At 35.6% G+C, this 21,314-nt stretch overlaps 1 protein-coding gene across 3 annotated transcripts in view; it reads left to right on the top strand.

Annotated features, from left to right (window-relative positions):
* Positions 1-21,314, top strand: part of CDKAL1 (CDK5 regulatory subunit associated protein 1 like 1) — a 654,128-nt gene that overhangs the window by 485,056 nt on the left and 147,758 nt on the right. For all 3 annotated transcript variants that reach the window (XM_008146133.3, XM_028152333.2, XM_054721432.1), the window contains one exon: positions 12,394-12,574. In XM_008146133.3, the coding sequence (XP_008144355.2) occupies positions 12,394-12,574 (181 nt within the window). The remainder of the gene's footprint in view (positions 1-12,393; positions 12,575-21,314) is intronic.

Below are 21,314 nucleotides of genomic sequence, written 5' to 3'. Positions count from 1 at the left end.
CTGATACTTGTATTAGTCAACACAGGGATTAATCATTAGAAGGTGTGATTCAAGTCTATTGCCTTATTGTTCATTTATTCACTGCCCCTGTCGGTTTCCCAGTTCTCCCTTGCTCGTCACCTTCAATTCAATAGGCACCTTTACTGAGCCTCAACTAGCTGTGAGGCTGTCACCTCGTTGCTGCAGTGTAAGCATATGAATATGGCCCCACCCTAGTCCACCAGGCATTTGGGGTTTACTAGGAGGCTTAAGACAAACAAATGTGAAAGGTGCCAGGCAGGACATAGGGCCATCATCAGAGGTGTAAAGGAAGAACTTGAATGAGTTGAGATGAGGAGAGGAAAATCAGGAAAATTTTCATCATAGAGGTGGGCCACAGGGGATGAATAGTGTGGATAGGCGCTAATAGATTGTGGACCATGGTTTGCTCAGGGAGGAAGTATTCTGATTTGAATCATTTCAATGAGAATTCTGTGATAATGGAAAGGTTGATTTAGGGCTACGTTTTGGAGAGCATCATATGCCACTGTCTCCTCAAACTCAGCTCGGGGTGTCCTTGGGAGTACTTAACAAAACTCAATCATGGGCCTGCTTGGTTATTCTCTGAAGATAATAAATGTGTTTGGCTTTGTGTAAACAATCTCTGTTGCAACTGTCACAATTACTTAACTCCGCTCTTATAGCCAAAGCAGCATAGACACTATATAAATGAATGGGTGTGGCTGTGTTCCAATAAAATTTTATTTACTAAAAGAGGCAATGGCTGAATTTGGCCCATGAGCCATAGTTTGCCAACCCTTGATCTGGTTTTTAGCGTAAACTGAATTTAAATAACACATAAGTTCAACTAATAAGGAATAAAGAAAGTAATTGTGAATAATTCTGCATTTTGATTTGATGGCTTCTGGGGCAGGCACTCACATACTCGCATGCTCTTTCTCCATGTGTATTTTTTTCAGCATTATTTCTACGGTACTATACACATTACATCTTAGGAAAGCATAAGATATGAAATGTAATGCCTCTGACTGCCATTTCTTGATGATGACAACACTCCCATTAAAAGTAAAAATTGCCTAATTTCTTACTTGTAGTGGACTGGATATTAGAGGCATTATGATTGTACAACTTTATAATTATTCTTCCTGAGACCCAATGTTTTGTTACCTTCTAATTATGCTTTCCCTTTAAAGAATGCTATAATCTGGTTTGAGTCTCTAAAATTTCCATAAGTGTTTTTTTTTTTCTGGAGTTTAATTTTAAAAGATTAGGAAACTTGTCCAAATTTGTAGTTTTTGCCCTGTCCTGATATTCATTTAATTGGTTCTGCTAATGTGAATGCCCTTTCAAATATGAAAAAAAATAAAGCAAGAAGGAAAAGTTGATTATTTCTGTAATTGGATTTTCTTTTGAATAAAATGATTTCACCCACTCTATATTTCTGACTTAAGGGATGGGGGTGGGGGACCAGTTTCTTTCATATTGTAGCAGAAGCAGACAGAAGGTATAGTCTGTTCCAAGGTATCAGAATAGCATATTCGTTTTGGTTGTAATTAATTACTGATGCTGAATATACTCTGGCCCCTGCTTTCATTCCCAAGTCTAAATTTCCACTGTGTGCAAAATAATTCCATCCAGGAAGAATTCTAATTACTTTAGTAATTATCGTCTTATCACTAAATGGAACTCAGACATTTGCTGCAGTATATGAATGTTAGAAATGTTTCATTTCCTTTTCACCTTGAATAACAGAAAAATACACATTACTGAATCTGGCTTCATTGAACCTTATAATTCATGTTACCATAGAAACAGAAAAACTCATATAAGAATTATGTTAACAGTACCATAGATAGTAAATACCTTCACTTTAACCAGCAATATCATAAAATGATCTTAATAACAGATGTGCAAAAATTCTGTGAATTTTAATATGGTTTCTTTTAAATGTTATAACAATATTATCCAGTATGCTTATTTTTAATCTTTAAAGCAATATATTTGGTCTTATGTAAGGCTTTGTGCTTATTTCCAAATATTCGTTGTAGAATACAAGCATAGCGTTATAAGATAAAAAAACACTCTACATAGTATTTATTTAATTTTTAATAGTGATAATTCTTTTGACTTTTGCTTAAAATCAAACTATATTTTGGGTTTATAGCAGGTTTAGGAATGTAATTGGTGACACCACATTCTTTGGTAGCATCTGCTTCTGGTCGGTCCCCTCTCTTATTTTTGGCTTATTTGACAACCATTTTTCTTTTTGCATTTTAGAAATATGTTTCTCATATACTTGACCAGTTTTTGCTACATATATGTAATAGTTATTTATTTTTTGGCCATTTTAAATTCTGATTTCTCAGGATATCCAGAAATTTCCAAAGCTTTAGCAAAATCATTTTATCCATATTCTTCTCTCTTTCGCTGTCCCATACATACTAATTTTTTACTTCAAAAACGTAAAATTGTACCAAATTTAAACTAAATAAGTCATCTGGATTTTTTAGCTTAGTAAGAGTCATTTTATTATTTTTAAAGAGAGGGAATAATTTTAAAAAAACTAATTGCTACTAAATTTTTTTCATGAGGAGGCCTTGAAAAACTACTTTGATTATAAATATCACTTAAAGTTAATAAGTGAATTTTATGTTAGGAAGTAGATTTTGGTTACTATTTGAAAATAATTCCTTTTAAATTTCTCTCGAAATGTCAGAAATTTGAGTTCTACTTTGAAAAAGATTATGGCTATTCATTTGTAGGAATACATCTGTATTCTTATTGTATTTAGCTTCCAAACAAATAGTGTTGGGGGGGGGGGTTTAAACCTATCTTTTTACCATTTATTTCCAATTTTATTATTTTATTCTAAGAAATTTTGGTCTGTGTAAATGTGATTTCATTTAGGTAGTAGAATGTGTGCACTGGTGAAGTTGATTGTTTTGATAAGTGTCCTGTTAGGAAGAAAAGCTATGTGTGGTATTTCTACCAGGTGTTATTTAATATAGGAAATTTATTATATAGAATATTGGAAAAATAAAGATTGGGAGTTGCGTTAACCAGAGAATAATAACTGCTGAAAGCAGCCACTGCCACTCGGGCTAAGGGAACAAAAAGAAGAGGTTGTGTTACTGGAATCTAGGAGCAAGGAGTGTGGTGCTGCTGCCTCAGAAACAGAAGGCAACCACTTCCAGACCCATCAGCTTCTTCCTGCTCTCACCTCTGATCTCCTCTCCAGGCCTCCTTTCTCAGGACCTATGGGAAGCCACTGCCAAAGGAACCAAATGGACTTTTGGGATTCTAACCCCAGTATTTCCTGCCGTACAGAATATATGCATGTAAGGCTAAGAAACAGCAGGAATAATCCCCGTTTTCCACCCTCTCAACTAATCGCATAATGGACAGAGTGGGACTCATTTTATATTACTGATTTTCTATTAGGTAAAAATTATGAAATAGATGATACCTGACCATTTTTAATTTGCAAAAAATAAAATAAAATAAAGTAAATAAAACAAACCAAACAACCCCCAAAAACAACAAATAAAACAACAATATCATATTACTCAACTTTCAGATTCTATTAAATCTACCCCTGCCATGATGATAATTTTTTAAAAATATATTTTTATTGATTTCAGAGAGGAAAAGAAAGGGAGAGAGAGAGACATAGAAACATCAATGATGAGAGAGAATCATTGACTGGCTGCCTCCTGCGTGGCCCACACTGGGGATCAAGCCAGCAACCCCAGGCATGTGCCCTGACTGGGAATTGAACCATGAACTCCTGGTTCATAGGTAGACACTCAACCACTGAGCCATGCCGGCTGGACCCATGATGATAATTTCACTCACATTGGTCAGATGAACTTTCTCTAATACATAGACTGTGTCAAATATTTCCTATTTTCCATTTTTTCCTAATATATTTTTTTGCTGATTCAAAAGCACTCACAGAAATGTTTCCTACTCTTATTTGGGTCACAGAAGCCTTTATAAATCAGAATGAAACAATGGTCACTTCTCCCTGAAATATATACATACAATTTTGTATGCAATTTTAGGGAGTCCACAGACTCTTAGAAAAGAAACCCTAGATTGACATAAAGAAAGGGCATTCTTGGCATTGGCATTTTGTGTGTGTGTGTGTGTTTCTTTCATCTGTATTCATCTTAAGCATGGCTACCTTAAATGTATAGTATAAATATATCCCACCCTCTCATGAGTTTTCATTGGGGAGTTTTCAGTGATTTTAGGTAAACAGTGAATACCACAGTTAGAGACATAAATGGATGGGTAGAGGGAGGGAGGGTTTTTCAACCCTGATCTAAATGTTTTAGTGCTTTTTCTCTTTTCAGCCTAAGATCTTCAAGAAATTTTTTCATAAAATTATGAAAATAAATTTTAAACTGCAGAAAATTGTCTTAAATGTATTTAAAAATGTCCTATTCTTTCTCCTTAAATTTATATTATTTTTCTCACTCACCTACTCTGAGAAAAACCTCCAGTAATATGACAAATTGAAAAGATACAGAAATCTTAGTGGGGACGCATTCAATCTTTCACTAATAAGTGTGACAATAGCTGTAGACCCTTTATCAGGTTGAGGTAGTTTCCTCCTATTCCTTGTTTCCTGAGAGTTTTTATCATGAATGGGCATTGGATTTGTCAATCTAGCAATCTATTAAGAGTACTTTGTTCTTTCAATATGGTTTATTGCATTAATCGATATTTGTATATCAAACCAACCTTGTGTTCCTGTGATTAAAAACTTGGTTGAGATGTGCAATCCTCTTTATACTGAGTGGCCAGATTATTATGATCTCTGAACGCATAATAATCTGGCCACTCAGTGTATATCCTATGTAATAAAAGGCTAATATGCAAATTTTCCCCTCGACCAGGAGTTCGACCACCAGGCAGGCCGGCCAACTGCCCATGTCCCCTCCCCCTGGCCAGGCTGGCCAGACCCCACCCATGCACGAATTCATGCACCGGGCCTCTAATATATATATATGTATATACACTGAGTGGCCAGATTATTATGCGTTCAGAGATCATAATAATCTGGCCACTCAGTGTATATGTTTCTGGGTTCAGTTTGCTAATATTTTGTTAAGAAATTTTGTCTCTGTGTTCATGAGGGATATTGGTCTAGAATTTATTTCTAATCTCTTTCTCTTGTTTTCATATAAGCTACTGTTGGACTCATAAAATTAGTCCTCATCTTCTTTGAAATGGTTTCTTTAGAACTAGTTTATTCTTTTTTAAATGTTTCATAGAATTCACTAGGGAAGCCATCTGGGCCTGGGTTGTTCTGTGTTGTTTTCTTTTGTTGGCAATATTTTTTAATTACAAATTCAATTTTTGTAATAGATAAACAACTAATCAAATTTTCTATTTCTTCTTGAGTCACTTTTTATAATTTGTGTCTTTCAGATAATTTGCCCATTACGCTTAGTATCTCTTTGTACATATAATCTATATATATTAAAGCCTAAGTGACTGCTATGACTGGTTGACCGAATGACCGGTCCACCAGTCACTATGACGATGCACTGGCCACCAGGGGGCAGACGCTCAATGTAGGAGCTGCCCCCTGGTGGTCAGTGCGCTCCCACAGCCAAGCTCCCATGGCCGGCCAACTTCCCACGGTCCCTCCCCTTAGCCAGCTGGTCCCAATCGGCCCCAATCAGTCTTGATCACCAGCCAGGCCAAGGGACCCCCACCCGTGCACGAATTCATGCACCGGGCCTCTAGTTGAAGTATAAAATCCTATTAGTTTCAGGTGTTCATCATAGTGATTCAATATTTATATATATTATGAAATGATCCCCACAATAAATTTAATTACAATCTGTCACCTTACAAAGTTAATACAGTGTTATTAATTATATTCCCTCTGTTGTACATCAGTGATGGGCAACCTTTTGAGCTTGGTGTGTCAAACTTCGCCAAAAAACTGAGCATAACTCGGGTAGTGTGTCACTTTGAGGAAAAAACATTATTTCGCAAATGTTTCATCCTCAGGAGCAGCAAATGTTTCATCCTCGGCATGCGGCCGCCTCAGCAGCCGCGTGTCATCAGAAATGGCTACGCGTGTCAGTGCTGACACACGTGTCATAGGTTCGCCATTACTGGTACATTATAACTCTATGACTTATTTTGTAACTGGATGTTTATATCTCTTAATCCTCTTCACCTATTTTACCCACCCTCTAACCTCTCCCCACTCTGATAACCACCAGTTTGTTTCTTGTATCTATGAATCTGTTTCTGTTTTGTTTTGTATGTTTACTTTTTGATTCTACTTATAAGTGAAATCATACCACATTAGTCTTTCTGTAACTTAATTCACTTAGCATAATACCCTCTAGGTGTATCCATGTTGTTTCAAATGGCAGGATTTTCTTCTTTTTAATGGCTGAATAATATTCCACTGAACGTATTGTGTGAGAAAAAGAAAACATTTTTCTATCCTTGAAGGTTTTATCAGCTTGTCTAATAATTAAATCTACATGAGACAGATTAACAAGAGAGAATAACCAAATTTCATTTCATATGTTTGTATGGGAACCTCACATAATAAGAAAGTCGAGATGCTACATACAAGAGAGGTTCAGATACAGTAAAGTAAGTTAAAATGAGGTATGTATGGCATTCTGAGCTAAGGATGAGGTAAGGCACCTTGGGAATTCAGGGAGGAGGAAGATTGTTTCAGGATGATAAGGGGAGCAAATATTTAGTAATTAGTAGTTTGCCCTGCCCTCTAGATAAGTCAAAAAAGGTTATCTCTGATAATCTCTTATTATGAACAAGACCTCTAATTTAAATTCTTCTGAGTAATTAAAGAGGGGCAGACGTTTCTCTTGAGCGCACAGGGTCTCAGTTGCCTTTAGCTTAAAATAATCTGCGTTCCACAAAGGCACATCTATGGGTGACTATAGATGTGCAATATATGCCACATCATCTTTATCTACCCAAATATTGCTTCCATATATTTACTTTTGTAAATAAAACTGCAATGAATATTGGGGTTCATATAGCTCTTCAAATTAGTGTTTTTGTTTTCTTTGGATAAATACCCAGAAGTAGAATTGAAGGATTTTATGGTAGTTCTGTTTTTTATTTTTTAAGTAATCTCCATAATGTTTTCCACAGTGGCTGCAAATTAAAGACGATATGAATAAATGGATAGATAGATAGATAATTTTCATGAATTGAAAGAAGTAATATTGTTAAAATGTCCATAATCCCCAATGCAATCTACAGATTCAATGCAGTCCCCATCCAAATACCAATGACTTGTTTCATAGAACTAAAACAAATAATCGTAAATTTTCTCTGGTCAAAGTAGTCTTAAGAAAGAGCAAAAGTGGAGGATCATGCTCCCTGATTTCAAACTATACTACAAAGCTATAGTATTCAAACAATATGGTACTAGAAAGAAAATGGACACATAGATCAATGGAATGGAATAGAGAGCCCCAAAATACTAGTAAACCCACATATATATGGCCGATTAATCTTAGTATACTTTTAGTGTTGATCCTGACTATAGTGCTGTCTCCTTCATGCCTGAAGTTGGTCATTTGTGTCTTCTTTTTCTTCTCAGTCTAACTAGTAGTTTAGTAATTTTGTTGTTTTATAAAGAGGCACCTTTACTTGTTCTCTATTTTCTATTTCATTGGGTTTTTGTATCTTAGTTATTTCCTTTCTTTGTCCAACTTTGCTCTTTTTTAAAAACTTCTTGAGATGGAAGCTTAGATTATTGTCTTTAACTCTTTCTAAGACAGACATTTAAACCTATAAATTTCTCTCTAAGCATTGCTTCAGCTGTATCCCATATATTTAGATATATTGATTTCTATTCTGTTGAAGATATTTCCCCCCTGCCTCCATCTAGTTTGCTTTTCCTGAAAGTATTGAGTAATTGTCTTGGAATTAATATCCATAGGACTAAAATATATTTTTCAACCATGTGTTTAGTTTATGCCTAATAATTTTAATAGGTCTGATTCTTTTTCTGATGTAATAGAATATATGTTATTTTTAGTTTTTTCATGTGTGGAATTTGAGGCTAATAATTTTTTTATCTAAGGAATGAACTAGAATCAACCTTTTTCCTATTTTTGCCAGTGTAACACCAAATTACAAGTGAAAATCTTGAGACAAATTAAAGTACTACATTTTAATAGTATTTCAAGTATAGTATGGGATATATGTAGTTTTACTCAAGGTAAATAAGTCTTAAAATATTGGGGCTTTTAAAAATCCTAGCGTAGGGCCAGCAAATAGGTAATACTCTCCTCACATGTCCCGATAGATTCTTAACTGATCATACATAGCACGGCTTCTGCCAAGGCAGATATATAATTTGAATCTTTTTCATTAATTCCATTTCCAAGTAATTTAATGAACCCATTTTTCCAGTAAATAGCTTGTGTAAGTCAGAAACAATAATGGGTCAAAATGTCTCTGTTTTTAATATAATTAAACATTTCTATATTCTTCTTTCAGAATTATTCTCTAATACTACTATGAAAATATAGATATAGAAGGTCTTTTAAATTTTAAAAACACATAATACCTCGTAATTATATTCATTAGACTCACTGTTTTAATAAATTCATGGAAATGAATTTTAATATTTTTAATATTTTGAAAATTCAAAGCTTCTCAAAAACAGCATTTAGTCATAATTAGCATAATAAGTATTTGGATTAATATTGTATTTTACACCTCATATAATTTCCTCTTAGCCACTTAAATCGTATGTAATTTAGAACTTGGTTCACTTCAAAATTTGATTTTCTCATATACTGAAGAGAATTATTTACTGAGCAAATTAACACTGTAATTATGAGGAGCTTTTTGTTGTTGGTTCACTTAAGGAACTGAATTATTTTTAAGAACATACATAGCATCATTTGCAGATATAAAATTAATGTATAGATGAGCCTCATCAAATATTAAAATGCAGTCTCTACTTTGAAAACATTTTATAGGCAATCAGTTTATATTCTTATAAACTTTGAAACCAGTTAAACTACTTTTAGTTTTAAGTTCTGACTAACATAGGTCTTTCACTAATTCATAGTGGCCTGCTCCCTCCCCTGTTATCAGTCAACTTGTTGTGTAGATTATCAAATATATCCACGCATTGGATATTTCCTTCCTTAACATTTATGATGACTAGTGCAAAGGTTTGTCTTTCCTTTTTCACTGTGGGCCTTGAAGCCAAAGTAAGCAGGTGTTGCCTAATACTGAGCTCAACTATCCTGGATCAAGAAGGATTGGGGGGTGGGGAGAAATCAGTAAGGTACTTTCCTGTGGGAATACCCCATAGTCTAATGCCAAGTTCATTCTAATTCACAGCCTAGGACAATAAGGAATTGTCTTTGTTTCTGCAGTATTTCACAGACAGTTTCTAAGATTTTTTTTTTTTTTAATTTCCTAAGAGAGATAGACTCTTCTCTGTCATTTCTAATGTGATCCATTACCATTACTTTTACCTTTGTTCAGGAGTAGTTATAAGTGTAAAAATTAGCTAATTGAAGCAATGGACATAATTTTTCTATTCCACATGCTTTAATAAGTATAGAAAATGGTCTTATTATCTGTAGCTTACTGTAAAAGCATGTTTTTATGATTTTCCAACATAATTTTAATAATCATCCTTAATGATGAAAATGTGTTTTTATATTACAATAAAAATAAAAATTGTTTTTTAATATACTATTTTATTTTTCTATATGCATATTGTCTCTTTTTCTATTTATCATCACAAAGAAAAGTTCCTGTCTTTGTAATTTATCTTATTGATTAAAGTTCAGCCAAATTAATAGCTGAATAAGACTAAGTAGGAATCAAGAAAATATTTTTTAAAATAAATTTATCATTCTTCTTTTACACATGCTTTAAAGGATTATACAAACTAGTTATGGAAAGCTGTTATTTTAATGAAGCTGCTTGTATTAGGCATCCAGTAATTTGATTTTTTTCCCTTGTTACATCCTTTTGTTCTCACTTATGCCCCCAAATATTTAATATATCTTGTTGAGATAAACTGTCCTATTCATTCTTATAGAACTGCATTTAGGTGGTAGAACAATCTTTATAGCTAGGTATTCTGTGATTTGAAATTTTTCCTGTTGTTCCATTGATTCCATTTTGAATACTGTTAATGTTATTTTGTTGTTCTTATGCTGTTAATATACAATAAACTATTGTAGCATACTTGAGAAACTCAATAGAGGAATGATTTTTAAGATGCTAACATTGGACCTATCAAAAGCAAAAGCAGCTTGCTTACCTAACCACTCTATAATGGAAAGTGTTTAGTGACTTACTTTTAAATAATAAAGGATACCAAAAATTAATTGTTTATTGATGGAAAGCCTTAACTATGAATGAGAGGGACCAAAATAAAAAATAAAAAACCTGGAGGAAATAGACTTCGTTGCATTGAGCAGAGGGAAAAAACTGTAAAAAAATGTGGGTGTCCTCAGAAATAAGAAAATATGTTGCATCTCTAAAAGGAAATAACTATGCTTTGAAGAGAAAACTTGGAGAAGGAGAGAAATTTAAAATAAGATATTCAATTAAATTTTTTTCATTAGAAGAGTTGGGAGATAAAATCAACTAAATCTTCCAGAAAGTGGAATAAAAGGACAAAGATTGAAAATGGCAGTGGAAAAGCTTAGGAAAAAAGCTCAATTCACCAATTTCAACATTTGAAGGAGAGGCATCCCAGAGACAGAAAAAATGACTTTAGCCCAGCCAGTGTTGCTCAGTGGTTGAGTGTCAAAATATGAACCAGGTGGTCAATGCCCTGTCAGGTCACATGCCCAGGTTGCAGGCTCTATCCCCAGGAGGGGTCATGAAGGAGGCAGCCGATGAATTATTCTCTCTCATCATTGATGTTTCTATCTCTCTTTCCCTTTCCCTTACTCTCTGAAATCAACAAAAATATATTTAAAAAAAAAAAGAAGGAAGAAGTGATTTTAAAAAGAACATAGACCTAAAGAACATGACTCTCTAGATTGTATCCCGTACAAAAACTTAAATATCTAACACAAGGCCTATTATAAAATTTAAAATCATTAAGAATGAATTTAATATCCTAAAAGCTTTCAAAAAGAGAGTGGGGCACATATGAAGAAGTGTGCCTCAGAGTAAATCTGTACACCTTATTAACCTTGTCAGCTTAAAAAAAAATGGGGGGGGGGGGAACATTATGAAATTCAGGTGGCTAATACTTTTCATTTTGGAGTGCTATGTATAGCCACAATCAGTCATAGATTGAGAGTTCAGACATCCTAGGACAATAACAAGATTTTGCTAGCTCTCTTTTTTAATGACACTTCTGAAAGAATGCTCCTGCAAAATTAAGGAGAATAGAATAATCAAGAATTAAGAGAACATGGGATCCAGGAAAAAAACAGGATTGAAAAAAGGAGACCAAGGAATAACATTCAAGTATTACAGCTGCTTTATTATGAATGCAACACACACTTGAAGAAAGTAAGAGTGGCATTTCTAGAGGGGATGGGAGGGAGGGTGGAATGGAACTGGTCAATTATATAATACTAGAGGCCCGATGCATGAAATTCCTGCAAGAATAGGCCTTCGCAGCCCTAGCTGCCTTCGGCCAAGGCAGCAGCCCCAGTGACTGCCTCTGCCCTCACAGCCCCCACTTCATCTGGAAGGTCGTCCGGACGGTTGTTCCACTGTTCAGCCGTTCGGTCAATTTGCATATTATGCTTTCATTATTATAGATATTGAATGTTTAGAAAATAGTTTTGGTTTTTGATAGACTTGATGGAATTTCTGGAAACATTAGCATAGATACATAGAATATTTAGAATATTGAGAAAAAATTTTAAAAAGAGACAACTATTAACTTTATGAAAAATTCAATATTGTGATCAAAGAAACTTCGTGATAGTATACCAGTTGGCTCTGCAATGAACAATATCTTTGCAGTTATACCAATAACTATTAATTTCACCCAAAATTGTGCATGATTGAATAGTGAAGGGAAGGATAGAATAGTTTAAAGAGCTAAATCCTCATTTACCTTAATAGAGAAGTCAGTAAATACTACATTAAAATAAGTAAATCTAGCAATAGTAGGATAAGTACCTTAAAATAGAAAAGAACAAAGAAACATCTTAAAAAATTAAAAATGGGTATCTCTTGCAGATGACAGTGGTCCACTGTTTTTCATAAATTCTTAGTATTTAGGGCTCTTTAAAAGTATTTGCAAATATCTCTTTCCTGAAAGTAAAATTTAATTCTAAAAGGAACAATGGTATTTAAAATATCAGGAAAGTAGAATAACTATAGATTGCAGTAGAGTTTTTACATTTTTGTCTCATTATTTTTTAGAGTTCCTGGAATAACTATTGCTACAGATATTATCTGTGGTTTTCCTGGAGAAACAGATCAAGATTTTCAAGAAACAGTGAAACTTGTTGAAGAGTACAGATTTCCAAGCCTCTTCATTAACCAGTTTTACCCAAGACCAGGAACTCCTGCTGCAAAAATGGAACAAGTTCCAGCACAAGTGGTAAGATCGTTTTCTGTAAGGTATTGTATTTAGCCAATAGCTATAAAAATGCATCTGTGTTGCCTATCTTAGCACACTTGGCTTACATTATAAAAGATGGGGAGTTTTTCAGTTGGAGTCAGGGTGGGGACCTTAGATAAATTAAATGACCTTAGGCAACTAAAGTGTCACCTCTTTTTCTTTTGAAGAATAAGGTTTAGGTGACACTGGGGAGGAACATTTTAACTATTAGTATTTGCCTATGTTTATAAAATAAATTATTGGTTCAAAACCAGGCAACATTTAAATATCTGTGAGCAAAGAAGGCATCATATTTACACTACTGTTTAAGAGACCCTTTCATAATTTGCTTATGGTTTTCCTGTGTTTTCCATTGTATAGATTTGATGCTTACTATCTATCTATCTATCTATCTCTCTATCTATCTATCTATCTATCATCTATCTCAGGTATGTGTAGATTTTGCAATAAACAATGTAGTTTTATTCCTACATGATCATAGATATAGTACAATAAGATGACTTAAAATAAATGTGAAAAAGTTTGAGATCCAGTAAAGGCAAACTGTTTCCCAGAATGGCCCAGAAATTAATAGTCTCAAACAAATATTTAGTTTCTATGTTCTATAGCTGAACATGGAAAAACATAGAGTCTTAAGAAGAAGTAGAATTTTTTTAACTGAAAATTTTCTACTTAGTTTCTAATAACTAAAGAATATTGTGCCCTGCCATTAATTTTCTTCAAATGCTTTCATGAATAAATACTAAAAAGTATAACCCAAAGCTTATTGTTTATATGTGTGTGTGTATGTATATATATTTATATATATGTATATATGTGTGTGTGTATGTGTATATGTGTGTGTGTCTTTTTTCTCCCAGTAAAACTGAAGTCAGTATCATACTTTCTTTTCTCAAACTTTTCTTCATTTTTATTTTACAAGTTTCCTTGTATACAAGGATAAAAAATATAGGGTTTCCCAAAAAATGTATACATACTTTGAATAATTATACAGTCAGTGTTTATTAACATGCAGTTCATTTTCAAAATTTAAAAGAATCTGCAGAAATGAATAATTTTTTTTTTGTCAACATCTGTTTTCAAACTGATGACTGTTCTGGCCCAGTCACTGCTGATAATGTGAAGCAATGGAATCGCAACATCAAGAATCATTTCGTTCAGTATTTGTGTGCCCTCAATTTGTCAACTGTTGCCAGTTTTGTACCATAAACTCTATCTTTTATGTATTCCTATAAAAAAGTTTAGTGAATAAATTTTCTTTGTTCAAAGCTTAGTCTGGTTTTACCCATTATTTCAAATAAATTAAATCTGAAAAGCAATGAAACTTAAGTGAGTTATCAGCTATTAAAGTGTGTACCAGTATACATTTTTAGGGACACCCTGTATTTTTGCAAGTAGCTGTCGTTCTTCCATTTTCATGGCTATATAGTATTCCGTTGTATATAAATCCCAATTTATTCATCCTATTGCTGATCATAATCTGAATCTCCAGTGACTTGTGTATACATGTGAAGTACTGTTCTAGTTCACTAATCCCTTGGTCATCTGTTTTTAATCTGCTGTCAAACTATCTATAAAATCTTTAATTTTAGTTTATTTTTAACTTCTATAATTATAACTTGATTCTTATTCATAGGTTTGAGGTTTCTAATGAAATCCTTATATTTTCTTTCGTATTTTTTAATATATTACTTAGTTATCTTAAAGTCCATTCTGAATTCTCTAGTATGTAGGCCTTGTCTTGTTTTTTTTTTTTTTTTCCTTAACTTTGACCAGTTGTCTTCCCTTTCTATGCATCTGATTATTTTTAGTAAATGATGAACATTGTTCATTTTTTAAAAAAATATTATAGGGCCCTGGCCAGTGTGGCTCAGTTGGTTGGAGGGTCACCCCATACACCAAAAGGTTGTGGGTTTCGTTCCTGGTCTGGATATCCAGGTTTAGGTTTGATTCCTGATCCAGGTCAGCTCAGGGTGAGTTAGATAGGCAACCGATTGATGTTACACTCTCTTTCTCTCTCTCTCCTTCTCTCTCTCTCTCTCTCTCTCTCTCTCTCCCCTACCTAATAAAAGGGTAATATGCAAATAACCATCACTCCGCTACGCCCACGATTGGGCCGGCGGGAGGCTGGGGGGCGGGACTCGGGGTGGCCTATCCAGCTGTTGAGAGGCACGGGGGGGTGGGACTCGCGAGTCCTGCCCCCTGCGCCTCTCAATGGCCGGATCGGCCGCCACTTAGGGGGGACCGATGGGGCCGGCGGGAGGCGCGGTGGGAGCGGCAGCGGCGCCTGGTCCCACCCCTCAGTGTTCACGGGTCGGAGCGGCGGCAGCACCCGGTCCCGCCCCTCAGCGTTCGCGGGTCGGAGCGGCAGCGGCGCCCGGGTCCCTCCTATCACTGAGGGACCTGGGCGGTGGCGGTGCCCCAATCACAGATGGCAGCGTGGGGCCCGGCAGCTCCCGCCCCACGCTGCCGCCGCCGCCGCTGGGGTCCAAGCCCCCACCCTGAAAGAAGGCGGAAGGAAAACTGGTGCCAGTAGCCAGGTGAAGGAAGGTCTATTGCACGATTCTTCGTGCAAAGGGCCTCTAGTATATATATATTTATATATAAAATCAATAAAAATATATCCTCAAGTGAGGATTAAAAATAAATAAATAAATAAATTTAAAAAACTATAGCATCTAGACTATAATCTTCTAGGAGAATTTAATTTTGCTTCTTCCAGGCTCTAAGGCAATGGTACTCAACCTTTCTAATGCCGCACCCTTTAATCCAGTTCCTCATGTTGTGGTGACCCCCAACCATAAAATTATTTTTGTTGCTACTTCATAACTGTAATTTTGCTACTGTTAATGAATCGTAAGGTAAATATCTGTGTTTTCTGATGGTCTTAGGCTCTACAGCAGCAGTTCTCACCACTAGCAAGGTCACCTAAGACCATCGGAAAACACAGATATTTACATTACGATTCATAACAGTAGCAAAATTACAGTTATGAAGTAGCAACAAGAATAATTTTATGGTTGGGGGTCACCACAACATGAGGAACTGGATTAAAGAGTCACAGCATTAGAAAGGTTGAGAACCACTGCTCTAAGGTAAAGACTGATTAATTTGTCTGAGATTGATGTTTGGAACTGTTTCTCAGTCTGTCTCAGGATTGGTTTATTTCTGGTTTGCCTTACCTTATTAATGTAGCCTGTGGTATGCTGGTGTTTAAAACTGACTCTCAGTAGGAAGTATTCCAAATTGTAGCATTTGCCAATTTCCATGGTGTAAACATTTCCACTGTATCAGTTTCAAACTACCAATGTGCCATCACTGGACAGAGAACTGGGAAGAGATGCACACAGTCAGGTGGCAAAAGCCTGATCCCACATACCACTGAGTGGAGCTCTTCTGTAGTGGGAACCAGGGCCTTTCTTTATGGTTTGTCTTCAACACTAATTTTTGTCTCCCGGGCTCATAAGAATGTGTAAGCCCCTGCATAGTTTTCCAGCCTCTTAGCTTTTGCGTGGCTACTTAGCCTCCCAGCAACTACTTACAAATTAATGAGTTCCTGGAAGAGAAGAGTGGCTCCAAGTGTTGAGGTAATGGATCTTGGTCCCTCAGGTCATCACTGCCTTCGTGATTTTTGATGTTCAAACAGTACATATTATAAATTTTGTTCACATTTTCTTATTGTTTTTGGCAAGATTTTGATCTGATTACCAGCTAGTTTGCCTTAGCCAGAAGTAGAGCAGAGCTCATCTCCTCGAATCAGCTGCAGATGCTTTGTTGTTATTCTAGTCTTTTATCTTGTAAACATAGCCCTTAGCATCTTCCTTACATGTTTAGACTTTAGACACCCAGACCTGGCATAGTAGAACCTTTTTTATTTTTTTTAGATTTTATATTTTAGAGCTATGTTAGGTTGACAACAAAACTGAGCAGGAAGTACATAGCGTTTCCATATATTCCCTACTCACACACATGTTCAGTCTCCCCGGTATCATCCCACACCAGAGTGGTCCATTTGTTACATTAATGAACCTACACTGACACATCATTATCACCCAAAGCCCATAATTTACATTACATTTCACTTTTGGTGTTGCACATTCTATAGGTTTGGACAAATGTGTAATGACTCTACCCACTATTATAGTACCATATAGAATACCTTCACTGCTCTAAAAGCCCTCTGTTCCACCTGTTCATCCCTCCCTCTTCCATAACACCTGGAAACCACTGATGTTTTTACTGTCTCTGTAGTCTTGCCTTTTCCAGAGTATCATACATTTGGAATCATACAGTATATATTCTTTTCATACTGGCTTATTTCACTTAGTAATATGCATTTGAGTAATATTCCTCATGTCTTTACATGGCTTGATACTTCATTTCATTTTAAAACAACACAAATGTATTGTCTCATAGTTTTTGAGACTGGAATTCCAAAGGCAGTCCCTGCTCCCTCTCCACCATGAACAGGAATCCTTCCTTGCCTCTTCCAACCCGTGTGGTTTGCTGGTAATCTTTGTCTTTCGCTTGCAGCTGCATAATTCCAATCTCTGCCTTCATTGTCACAGGGTGTCCCTATGTTTCTCTGTCTTCACATGGCTGTCTTCTTGTAAGAACCCCAGTCATATGAGATTAGGGACCCACCCTAATCCTCATTTTAACTTGTTGCATCTGCAGTGACCCTGTTTCCAAATAAGGTCACATTCTGAGATATGGGAGTTAAGACTTCAACATATTTCTTTTTGGGGAGATACAATTCAATCCATAGTACTCTCTCATTTCTGTAATTAGGCTCAAGGTAAAAACTGTAGCCTGGAATAATTTTATATTTGTAATATCTTGAATCTTAAATAAAGAAAAAAGCATTAATAATAAACTATAGAGATCTGCCATGAAAGGGGATATGTGATATGCATTTAGTCTTCTTTGTTCTCCTAAATTTATAAAAAATTAATACTGGTCTAACTGTCTCAGGTAGATTATGAAGCTGCTTAGCAACTAGACTTCACTAAAATAAAGCATTGCAACAAAATGGGTAGCAATTCTTTCTTATCTAATATTAGAAGCCCGATGCACGAAGATTTGTGCAAGAATGGGCCTTCCTTCCCCTGGCTGCTGGCACCGCCTTTGCTCTGGCCGGAGCCGCCTTCCTGCCTTCCCATGCTGCCCAGAGGCCTGGAGCAGCTGGGGCAGTGCAGAACGTCTGCATCATCACCATGGCAACGACGCAAGCGTCCTGCCCCCCACCACTCGGCACCTGTGTATGCAAATTAACCCGCCATCTTTTGTTGGGTTAATTTGCATACTCACTCCTGATTGGCTGGTTGGTGTCGTGAAGGTACGGTCAATTTGCATCTTTCTCTTTTATTAGTGTAGATATTTCCCAGTTCCTTGCCCAACAAAATCAACAATGAAAGTACAATCTAACCCATTATTGGAAGAAGAGCACAATACCATTTGCTTTTAAACAACAGCCTTTTATTCTGGCTTTAGAATGCCTCTTAGTGGAAATATATTGTTTCCTTAGATATATTTTACTTCTACTAAAATCAAGCCCCCCCCTAAAAAAAAAAATTTGTCCCATATGAATGACATGAAATAATTTCAGTACACATTTCCCTTTCTTTATAACTACTTTTACATAAATACTAGTATTAATATAAATAAATTTCAGTATATTTAATGTTTTATAGTAGAGCTCTGGTAAATTAACTAAATTATGTGTTTTTCTTAATCATTTAAATCACCAAATGGATAAAACACCATTCAGTTGAGTTTGTCACTTACATAGATGGGAGGAGTAGATTTTTTGCTAATCCTGCTAAAAAAGAGTTATAACTTTCTTAAATTTATAATGAAAATAAATTAGGCAATATATTTTCATGAACAGGGTAAACTAAAATTTATTTTTTCTTAGCTTTTGCAAGATTATTTATATAAGCGATTTAATAGTGAAATCACCTAAACCAGATGAGAGTGACCTTTGACTTTTAGTTGAAAGGTCAAATTTGCATGTTTATATTTTCTATTCCATTGAGTCTTCCTTCATTAGTCTTCATTTATCATAAATAATTCCAATAGTATTTTTAAATTGTGGTTGAGACTCTTAATTTGCCTAAAAATTGTCCTTAAGTTTAAAAAGTCTTTTGATCCTTATCTCTTCTGACTTTGTTTTTAAGAAAATGTTAATGAAAAATAATAGCCTGATGAAATCTTTATTGTAAGAGATCCATGACTTGAAGAAAATGTCTTTAGACAAGGAGAGTGGCTGTTGGAATGTTCATATCGGTTTAAAATGTAAAATTGTGATATTAAATCCACCTGCTTGCTCATTTTAAGTCTTGGAAACAGAGTGTAAAAATAATATCTTTAAATAGATGTCAGCATGAAAAAATCATAACACACTTACTTGCAATTTCTAGTCTATTTATCCTAAAGATAATGAGACCACAATAGTACTTCCTGCCTCAACCCTGAGGAAAGGGGGGTTGTGTTCCTGAGAGGGCTGGAGGGCCATCCTTGGGGCAGATAGATACAGGCAGTTGCGCTGAAACTGTCCACAGTAGTTTTCCCTGTGAAGAAATGAATTTTGTTAGAGGTATTCAAACCAAGGCAAGGTGACCACTTGGAATAGATGTTGAATCAGGAATGTTCTTAAATGATTATCAGAAGTTTATTCACATAATGGCTCTCCCAAATCTAACTACCTGTGAGTCCAGGACACACTTTATTTTAAAAAGCAAAATAGAGAAACATACTATATAGAAAGGACTTTGCTGCTTTCTCTAAATCAGGCATCCTCAAACTACGGCCCGCGGGCCACATACGGGTGTTTTTGCCGTTTTGTTTTTTTACTTCAAAATAAGATATGTGCAGTGTGCATAGGAATTTGTTCATAGTTTTTTTTAAACTATAGTCCGGCCCTCCAACAGTCTGAGGGACAGTGAACTGGCCCCCTGTTTAAAAAGTTTGAGGACCCCTGCTCTAAATGTATTTAAAACTTTTTGTTGTTTCTGAGCACAATTCTAAAGTTTAACAACTCAGTATTTTAGTGTATAAGTTGCCTTAAAGGAAGAAATCCTGACACTTTACTAGATAACATACTTATATTATTTACACAGTCCCTGATTTTCAAACTAAACTTTTTTTCTTGGGGGGAGAGGAAAAAAATATTTTCAAGAGTTTTATACTCTAGATTGTCAGGACATTTTATTCTAGATTGGTTCCCAAACACACCTTTTGGGAAGCCCCCTTTTCTCAAGATCTTTTTTTATTTTGACTTCTCTTTTAGAATGAATATTTCATGAGTCTTTTTAATTCCTAATTTCAGGACGTATCATTGCTCTTCTTATTTTCATATTTGATAGAGTTTTTTGTTTTTGCTGTTGTTTGTTTTTTCTGACCATAGCTTTCTTGTATTTAGAATTCAGCAGATCATATAATAGTCTTTCAGATGACTGTAGTAACAGCAGGGAAGTAAGAACTAGAGTATAATCTAGAGGGAGTATTGGAAACCTGTTACCTTGTATGAGTTTTATTATAGGGGGTGTTCATTTGACAAATGGAGAATTGAATTTAATAAGCTCTGAGGTCTTTGAAATTCTTAATCTTTGATTCTCTATTATATGAAGTAAGACTACCTTTTTTTCTTGTTAATCCTCATCTGGGGTTATTTTTTTTCATTGATTTTTTAGAGAGAGTGGATGAGGAGGGGGGGGGGGGAGAGAGAGAGGGAGAGAGAGAAACACCGATGTGAGAGAGATACATTGATTGGTTGCCTCCCGCACACTCCCTGACCTGGTCCAGGATCATACCTGCAACCCTACCCAGGTACATATCCTTGATCAGGAATCAAACCTGCAACCCTTCAGTACACTGGCCGACACTCTAACCACTGAGCAACACTGGCCAGGGCTTAAGGCCACCTTTTAAACCATATTTAGAAAGTTCAGGTGTTTTGTTTTTTCTATATCATTGGCCTAAATCTGTTATCTAAACTTTCCAATTTTTTCACCTTTTACTCTATTATAAATCTGCTGACTTTTGTTTAATCACTTTACTCATTTTTTTCTGGAATATGAACTAGGAATTCTGTAACCTAGTTAAATTAGGTGTTTGTGGGGGCTGAAAATGGCAGCAACGAGACCCTCAATGGTGGAGAGAATATGGGTCCCCAAAGATTTCTATGTCCTAATCTCAAAACCTGTGAATGTGCTACCTTACATAGTAAAAAGGACTGTGCAGATATGGTTGAGTTAAAGCATTTGAAATGGGGAGATTATAATGAATTATCTGGTTGGCCTCAATGAAAGTTCTCAGAAGAGGGACACAGGAGGTTTAAAATTAGAGGAAGGACATGTCAGGATGGAAACAAAGATCAAGGATAGGAATGTGAGTAAAGACTGCAGGCAGCTGCCTGGCCGGCCAGATTGCTCAGTGGTTGGAGCGCTGTCCATACACCAAAAGGTTGTGTGTTCACTTCCCAGTCAGGACACATACCTAGAGGGGGAAATTATATCCTGGGGGGAGGACTAAAAAGAATGCAGGCAGGCCTCTAGAAACTGGAAAAGGCACGGAACAGGTTCTCCCCGAGAGCCTAATCAAGGAGTGCAGCCCTGCCTACCTTGATTTTTGACCATAAAATGCATTTCAGATGTCTGACCTGTAAAACTGTAAGATAACAAATTTGTGTTGTTTTAAGACACTAAGTTAGTGATAA

Source organism: Eptesicus fuscus, chromosome 9 (assembly GCF_027574615.1).
Source record: "Eptesicus fuscus isolate TK198812 chromosome 9, DD_ASM_mEF_20220401, whole genome shotgun sequence".
Lineage (NCBI taxonomy): Eukaryota > Metazoa > Chordata > Mammalia > Chiroptera > Vespertilionidae > Eptesicus > Eptesicus fuscus.
This window is presented reverse-complemented; position numbering and strand designations above follow the sequence as displayed.